The sequence below is a fragment of the Acanthisitta chloris genome, unplaced genomic scaffold (assembly GCF_000695815.1).
Source record: "Acanthisitta chloris isolate BGI_N310 unplaced genomic scaffold, ASM69581v1 scaffold23993, whole genome shotgun sequence".
Classification (NCBI taxonomy): Eukaryota; Metazoa; Chordata; class Aves; order Passeriformes; family Acanthisittidae; genus Acanthisitta; species Acanthisitta chloris.
This window is the reverse complement of record NW_008664607.1, coordinates 14,767-23,680: the sequence shown is the minus strand read 5'-3', so window position 1 is coordinate 23,680 and position 8,914 is coordinate 14,767. Positions and strand designations below refer to the sequence as shown.

At 43.2% G+C, this 8,914-nt stretch overlaps 1 protein-coding gene across 1 annotated transcript in view; it reads left to right on the top strand.

The window, feature by feature from the left end:
• Window positions 1–8,914, top strand: part of CREB5 (cAMP responsive element binding protein 5) — a 73,946-nt gene that overhangs the window by 63,562 nt on the left and 1,470 nt on the right. The window contains exons 4-6 of the mRNA XM_009071440.1: window positions 1,231–1,554; window positions 6,817–7,044; window positions 8,030–8,138. Of these exons, the coding sequence (XP_009069688.1) occupies window positions 1,231–1,554; window positions 6,817–7,044; window positions 8,030–8,138 (661 nt within the window). The remainder of the gene's footprint in view (window positions 1–1,230; window positions 1,555–6,816; window positions 7,045–8,029; window positions 8,139–8,914) is intronic.

The following is an 8,914-nucleotide window of genomic DNA, read 5'->3' as shown; positions in this document are numbered from 1 at the left end:
GGAAAGGCACACCCCTGTGCCTCCTACCACTGCTGTTTCTTACCAGCTCTCCTCTGGTGGCATCTCTTACTGATTCATGATATCCGCTGGCTGGATAATGAATTACGAGGTAGTTGATAGGTTATTCAAATCGTGGTAGTCTGGCATCAAGTGATATCATGGACCTCCTTTTTTCCATTTTTATATTACCATTTTCTGCTAATTACTTGCATTAGTAAGAGTAAACCACTTGACTTCTTCAAAAATATAAAGAGGTCTTGAGTGGCTGCCAATAGATAATGTTCTATGTTGAGCAGAACCATGGACGTGAAAGAGGTTTCTATGGGTTTGGAAGAAGCTCTTCCCCTAGCTGATGTCTGTCAGGGTCTACCTTTGTATGCCAATACAGCTCATGGCTTTGGGATGACCCAGTAATTGTGCTGGAAGGGAACATTTTTTGCTCTGTATTTCAGCTATATCCTTAGTAAACAAAGGCCCTTTCCTGAAGTCCACAATGTGGCAACTTTTCCTCCTGCCCTTTGGTGGTGTTCAGGTAAAAGTGAAGAAATCCCATTGATATTAAGGAGAGTTTTGTCCTGGTCAGATTTCAGGGCCCAATCCAATGACAGTACAAAACATGAGAAATACAAAATAGAAAGAAGGATAAGCATGCAGTAACAACACAGCAGATGTTTAAGCTCTCCAGGAAAGAAAGAGGATTGAGTTGAAACCACCCTCATTATTTTCTCTGTGTGATGAAAGAACAGGTTAGGTGCTAGTACACCTGAATTTGGAAAACACCTCAATGCAATATATTTTTCCATGAGCCTTTTAAATAATATCTGTAGTAAGAGCAAGAGGAGCACTTTGTTGTATCTTATTCAGACTTTCCTTTTTAAAAGTTGCAAGAATACAAGCTTGATGAAGCTAACCCTACTGAGCTGGCCAAAGAGAGAAGGATGAGAGCCAATTATTTTTCCTCAGAAGCACAGTAGGAAATGTCTAACTGTTAAATTGCAGTTCAGATGTTTATATATTTAAATATTTACAGTGGAAAACTAGATTAGAGCCTAAGAATACATTCTTTATCAAACCGAAAGAAGATGCCTTTTATTAAGGGAACAGCAAGAAAAAAGATAAAAAATCTCAAAACACAAGACAAGGCACCATTTCTACGACAGCAGAAGTCTTACTCTAATTGCTCAGATCACCATGTATGAATGTTGAATTTTTTGCCTTGTTCTATTCCAGAGACTGAAGGCAGCACTGACTCATCATCCTGCCACCATGTCGAATGGGAACATGAACACCATGGGCCACATGATGGAAATGATGAGCTCGCGGCAGGACCAGACGCCACACCATCATATGCACTCACATCCTCATCAGCACCAGACACTGCCACCTCATCACTCATACCCGCATCAGCACCAGCATCCGGCGCACCACCCTCACCCTCAGCCTCATCACCAGCAGAACCATCCCCACCACCACTCTCACTCGCACCTTCACGCACACCCAGCACATCACCAGACCTCGCCGCACCCGCCGCTGCACTCAGGCGGACAAGCACAGGTAGACCTTCATGCCATGCTGCGTTGCTGAGTTTTGCTGTTATGTGAAGCTAAAGCCTGATCCCTGTGTTGTTTCTTCTTGCACACGTGTCTTGTTAGACACAAGCCCCTCGGGATGCTTGTAAATGTCTGCTACCAGTGATGGGGAAGCTCAAATGTTATTCATAAAATGGAGTGAAGCAACAAACTTGTTTTGCTGCTTAATTTACTAGACATTTGTAATATCTTACTTTATAAGGAGCTCCAAGGCTTTTCAGTGCTTTGAGCTCTGAGGATTGCCACATATCCTTTTATGGATGATGTTTATTACAGAGATTAGCATATTACATATGTTGCTTAATGTGCTTGAACCTGAACTTCTCAGGCCAAGATTTAAAGAGCTCTATGTGTTCTACCTGCAGAAATACATAACAAAGTCTTTAGTGAAATGAAATAGCACTGTGTATATGTGTTTGTGTGTGTTCAAGACTGAAGATAATAGAGGTCATTCTAAGGCAAGATACAGTGGCTTAGAGAAAAAGAAAGGATTCAAACCCTGTAAAGGGGACAGACATCTGCAGAGTATTGGAGAAAGTCAAGATTAGCAGAGAGCACGGGCAATAGTTGGTGCACATTGTGACAGAAGAAACAGATAGCGAAGCCAGTCCAAGGAGAGAGATTTAAACCAGGAGGGCAGTTTTAAGTTGTATTCAGGTGACAACTCAGTGAAGGTCTCCATTGAATGAGATGGAGGACTTAATTTTTGGACCAGGTATATTGGCTTCAGCAGTTTGGATAATTCAAGATCTGAACTGTATGTTTCTTGAACTAATTAACTAGTGACCATGAACTTTAGCAGAGTCATTTTTAAGAGGAATTCTATTAACGTCTTAAGATGATCGGCTTCTGCACCAGGATCGCACAAGAAATACAAAGCTCTGGGGGCGGTGACTGTAACATGAGTCAAGTTAAGGAAGACAAATGGGCAGTGCATAGAATGTGAGGACAAAGAGGAGTGCCAGCTATAAGATGTTCAATCTGTGAAGTATTGTGTTGCTTGCAAATACCTTTCAGACAAGCTCTTAGAAAACATTAAAGAAAATGAGAGGATTTGGCCGACATCCCAGTGTCCCACAACATTAACTATTTACTAACATCTAGCTTTATTATTGCAGAGGCTGCAAGCACATGGGATTTCCCTAAAGCATTTGCTAATGTAAAATGAATAGTCAGCTTTAGAGAAGCAGTCTAAGTAAGAGAGCAGCAGATTCCCCTGTGAGAAGATGTCCAGAGCTTTCCTAAGTTTAGTTCAGATTTTACTTTGTGAATTCAATTATTTTCCCATCTGTTAATGAGTTATTTTCCTTGGAGTTGTTTAAAAACTCCAATAAAAAGACATTATCTCATAACAGAGAAACCAAAAGTAACCTGATGGCTGTCTTGGAGATCCATGAAAATGTAAGGATAAAGTTATGTTTAGCAGATTGAGTGCTCTATGGTTGAGATGGGGGAAGTCACTTAACCTTTCTGAGGCTTTTAAAACAAGAGTAATACTACTGACACTTCATTGAGGGGTCGGGAGAATAAGCATGTTAATGCAGTTGAGGGTGTCAGATCCCATAGTATGGAGCACTGCTGCGAAACATCCATAGTACCACTTTTAACAGGTGAGGACAAAACAGCTACCAGAGAAAACAAGCCTCACAGTTTTAAGGATAAGGTAAATGACCCAGTGGCCCTCCTTTGGACCCACTTGAGGGTGTCCATGACTTTGTTACACAGTTAGGGCAGCCTCAACTTCTTGTACTTTGTATTCCCTGCTAGCTTGGCACCACAAAAGACTCACAGGCAGGCAAGAAGAGATACAGGCACCAGGGTAGGTGGACTGACTGGCAGCCACAAAGCTATGTTAGAGTCACCCTGTGTCCCAGCACCACACAATCTCTGGAGCTAGGTCCGTGCAGTCAGGTAAGCTTTGCACAGCATGTCACTGCAGGCAACAGACCCCATCAGGCATCAGAGGTCTTCACCTTATCCGTGGGTGTAAGTGTCACCAAGGGGATGGGAACAGAGAGTGATGGAGTAGGAATCCTAGGGCCAGTGGTTTTCCCCGGGCAGCAGACCTCTTTTTGTGTGTCTGCTCCCATGGTGGGAAGGCAATAGTGATTTCTGAACAGATGCATTAGATGGGAGAATAGAAGGGCTTGCTGAGTAATAACCAAATGGTTATTACTTTCAAAGCTCATCCATAGTCCCCATGGTAATGGCCTCTTTGGGGATCAGATTACTCCAGCAGACGTTAATTTTATGGTGCGATTTACTAATTATTAACCTCCTTATTCTTCTAAGCCAGATTCTTCCATTCCAAACCACCTGCCAAATGACAGCATGGTCCACGCTGCTGTAAGCCATGTACTCCCATGCTGAGACTGTTGTTATTCTACACCGCACCCTTCTGTAATATCAGAATTCATTTCATGCTTTTCAGCTACCATTTCGATACACAGGACCCCAATGAATTATGCTTTCATAGAATGAGTGAATGTGTCTTAGTTTTGTGGTAGAGTTGCTAAGAACAGAAAGAAATATTGGATCAGGCAGAAAAGTAGAAATCACTTTCTGACAGGTATCTTTCTGAGAAAGTGAGATATTTTTATCAAGTTCTAGCTATGTTGCCTCAACTACTACAAAAAATATACTATTATTCTTGTGTTGGTCCTGTAAAGACTTTCTCATATCAAACTTGACAGTGATAGCTTAGGCAGAGTAGGGATTTGGATGTCATTTCATTCTCTTAGCTGTCCTTTGTTTGTCTGCATTATGGATGCATGATTACCATCCTCTAAAAAACCAAAATTAACCTAAATTTTTATATTTAGTTTTTTTTTTTCTTATGTCCCCAGGCAGGGCAGCAAAATCCTACTAGGGTATGATGCTTTGGCAGTTACTAAGATATAGCCTAACAGATTTCAGGGCTAAGAGCTATCAAGTTAAGTTAAGACTCAGTTAATTATCCCATGTGACATTATTAGTGAAGTAATAGCAACCTTTATAATTAATATATGTCAGAGATGGAGAGAAGCTTTTGTTGTTCTGAAAATGCACTCTGACTACTCAGAGACTGCCTGGTACATTCTGAAAACAAAATGACTTACTAGTTATTCAGGATAAAATGACCATATAAAGTTAAAAAATAAAAAAGAGAGAATTGTATAGTTGCCTTTTTCTGCCTTTTTCAGATCCCACTGAGAGAGTTAAGAAACAAGAATTTTTAAAGCTGAATAAAAAAAGAGTGAAAAAGGATAAGGAAACATAAATAACAGGTCTCTGAAGTCTGGAAAGGTGTTGTGTGTGAGAAAATGAAAGGCCTTTGATGAGCTGTTGACATTAAAAGATAATTCTAAAACCTGCCCACTCAGACATTACTAAAGAGGTGGCTTGCCTGGCCCTGGTGGACAGGGAGCAGCTGGCACCCTTTGGAAGCAGTTTCCTGGCAACAGCCCAGGGATGCTGGTGGGGATGGGGGCTGTAACCAACAGTCCTGTGTGGTGCTGGCTAGTGGTCCTGTGTGGTGCTCACACCTATGCCCACTGCAGTTGGCATAGATAGACCTGGGACTGCAACCTCCAGTGTGGACAGAGGCTTGGCGATTTTAGCAGCAAACATACATGCAAGGCGAAATTTGACGTATCAGTCAGAAAATGCTGTATGGCTTGTATATTTTTAGAAGGTTATTTTGTTTTAATTTTTTTTTCTGCTCCCGTGAGAGACATTTCCTGACTGTGCAACATTAAAGCTGGGAATAAATTCGGCTTTATGCAAAAAGCGTTATCAGATGCAGAGAATAATTACACATAAAATTGCCACTGTAATTGCCACAAGTCAGCTGGAGGAGGGAGCAAACTAAATTCTAGACAGAAAAGCGACCTCAACTTTGCAAGATGTAAGACGATAGTATCATTTTAATTGAGACAGACAGAGGTGTTAGGCAAACACATGTTAATTGCTGCAATTGAAATTCAGGGCTCAGTCTGACAAAGCCCTGAGTATGTCCACTCCCTGGAGTCAAAAGGAAGCACCTTGGAGGTTTGGGCCTTTGCCAGAACAGGAGGGTTAGTTTTGAGTCAACATTTCGAGTTTCCAGACAGTTCCAGGCTGTGCAGGAATGGCAGCAGCAATATGAACAGTGACTCCTCCTGCGTGTCAGCAATAGGACCCATGGGTTAGGCTCCCAAACCCCAAGCAGATAGGGAGAGAGGGTTGCTCAGGAGCCCTGTGGCCTGGGTACCACAGAGAGGCAGGAAAGTAGTCCAAAAGTTGGCTATTCCCAGGCTGCTGAATGTTAAACATGGTGCTGGTTCCTGACAGGGACATGGGAATGTTCCATCTGTCCAGGAGTCGGAGCACAGTCTGTAAGGGGCTGCCCCCACCACACATCTTTTATGTAGTATCATGGGCCAGTTATTCTCAGAAGCAGGATCAACACTACCCTGCACTTGAAAAAACATAAATACGTACTTTTCCACAGTTTTGTAGCAGTGGGTTGGATGTGGTTGCCTCTACTGTCAAAGCCAGGCTGTGGAATAATAGGGAGTATAGCATCCACAGGGATCAAATGGAAACTTCTGGTAAGAGGAATATCCCTTCTCCACACAGTGCAGGGATACCAAAAAAGTTTGAGTTCTGGTACCTAAATCCTTTCTTTGCCCCTAGATGATGGGCAATGAGATCTGCTGGCCTTATGTGATCCCAGTCCACAACTTCCTAGTTCCACTCAGGTCCAAAATGCTCTGTGGCTTATGTCTCCAGAGGTGCTAAACCATGAAGCAGAGGTGGTGAAGCCTGGGAAACAGAAATGGCCTAAAATTTTGGAGGCAACTGGGGGAAAAAAAAAGAGAGAGACAGAAATAAGGCCGCCTCAGTCCTCTGCTTTGATTAAAGCAGTTCCTGAGAGAAACTCAACATTTCAGGTTTGAAATCAGTGGCAGCAGAGAATGCACCAAAATGAATGTTTTTAATAACTTACTGTAGCAGGAGAAAACTGTCCCTTCCTAATATTCAGAGGATTATTAAAAAAAAAAAAATTAAATCTCCCCATTGACCACAGTAAGGATTTGCCAGCAGCTAATTTCAGTGGCATCTGGTGCAGCTTTCGACTCGCGCCTGTTGCAGACCTTGCCGGGGAGCAGACTGTGTGTGTGAGATTTCCCTTCTCGTTTCAGCACCCCCTTCTGTAACTTTCCCCCCCTCATTACTCCCTGAGAAACCTCTTCTTCCCCTCCAGGTCTCGCCGGCGGCGCAGCAGATGCAGCCCACGCAGACGATACAGCCGCCACAGCCAACTGGAGGTCGCCGGAGGAGGGTGGTGGACGAAGACCCAGATGAGAGGAGGCGGAAATTTCTGGAAAGGAACCGAGCTGCTGCCACGCGCTGCAGACAGAAGAGGAAGGTCTGGGTGATGTCACTGGAAAAGAAAGCAGAAGAGCTCACCCAGACAAACATGCAGCTTCAGGTGCGAGCCACTGTCTGCGCCCCTGAGGACACAGAGGGGCTCTTTGTGCTCAGAGGGGCTGGCAGTGCCTTCGGGGCTGCCCCTGCACAGCCAGCTTCTAGCAGAAGCTCAGGCATAATCGGCTGGTTAATCAAGATGCGTGTGCTTCAATTAAAGAAATAATTACATTTTAGCAGGATAAGCCAGGAAAAAGCTGTCTTGGGATTTAGAAGCCTTTGCTAGATGGAGTTGTATTTATTTTCTTTTCTTGTCACTGCTTTCTGTGGGGATTTTTTTTTTGAAGTGCCATTAACTCGACTGTAAAAGATTTCTTCAGAGTAAGACATGTAGTTAAACCCTCATTCAAAGCCTGCAAGATAGAAATGTAAATAGATCAGTCCAGTCTTCCAATTAAGGAAAACTAGCTGGATAGATGAAAATATCTTGAATATAATATAAAAATCTTTCTTACAGTGGTTCCCTTCTTATGGTGGGTACAGTACTTCTGCCTTGTGCAGAGCTGTACCTGTGTGCTGCCAAGAGCAGAAAAAACAGTTGCATAATGACACTCCCCAAAAACACAGAGGTGAGAGCAGCACACAGGAGGCGCAGGCTGCAGCAGAACTTTAGGTGACAGCAGTCCTGCCACCATACTCCTGGGCACAGCAATGTTCCCTTTGCCCGCATGGGTCTGCCCCCCGGCCTGATGCATAGAGCCAAAATATTTCCTGAGTGGATTCAAACATTGCCTTGAGTATTTCTGGTGCTATGAAGTTAGTTCATTTGTCAATTTATGTCACCAAATCTGGAAGCAAGGCTGTCTTCAGAAGTTATAAAATACTGTCACAGGCAGATGTTAACATAAACCTGTCACGCAAGCACCGAGTGCCTTTTTTGCTCAGTTCTTCCAAAGTTGTGGAGCAGTTTTTGTGTTCTTGGGTTTAAGCTTTGCAGAAGAGCCTGGTTAAAGCTTTGTTGCAAACCAAATTCTCTCTTTCTTTTTTAGAATGAGGTTTCCATGCTGAAAAATGAGGTAGCACAGCTGAAACAGTTATTGTTAACACATAAAGACTGTCCGATAACAGCTATGCAGAAAGAATCACAAGGATATCTAAGTAAGTAGCTGGTATGTTTGCGCTGTCTCCACACTCCTCACAGGAGAGCAAAGCTTCCAATTCTTCCCTCCAGAACCCCTTGTTGGTCATATTATCACTTGAACCTGTCTTCTCAAACATCATCCAAGCCATCCAATCTCCTGCCCTTATTTATCCAGCCCCGCTCAAAACCAAAAAAGCCCCGGTTTGCATCCCACACAGCACAGCTAGCCTTCCCCACCCCTCCCTTCGGCAAGGAGATGCACACGGATGGACGTTTACTCCCCTGTGGAGGATCCCGCTTGAACTCACAGCTCCAAACCTGCAAGAGTCCTCCTGGGCGCAGCACTGCCAGAACTTTAAAATAACTCTCAAAAGGAAAGTTAAAAAGGATAACATTACAGTCCCCTCCAGCGAGAATGGTACTGTGCTCTGACAGTGGCACAGACCAGGCCTGGCGCAGGTTTTCAAGGTTTGTTAACTCTTTTTTAACTCTTCTCTTTCATTTTTTTAAAAAGCAACTTTCTCAGCTAATGGAGACATTGAATCAATTGTGTCTAGCTGATGCATTTTATGAGTGTGGTAATTTCGGGACAAATTCTTTGTTTGGCTTGAGAATTGTTCAGAAGAGCCTCGGGGTTAATACTTGCTAGATTGCGACATTCTCTTTAAATAGAGCCCATTTCTGTCGCCTCTGCATCACTATGTATCTGTCTCTTTAACAGTACTCAGAGAAAAAAATACATAATTGCATTACATGCCTATCAACTGTTGCTTGAATTAGATTTTCTGTGCTG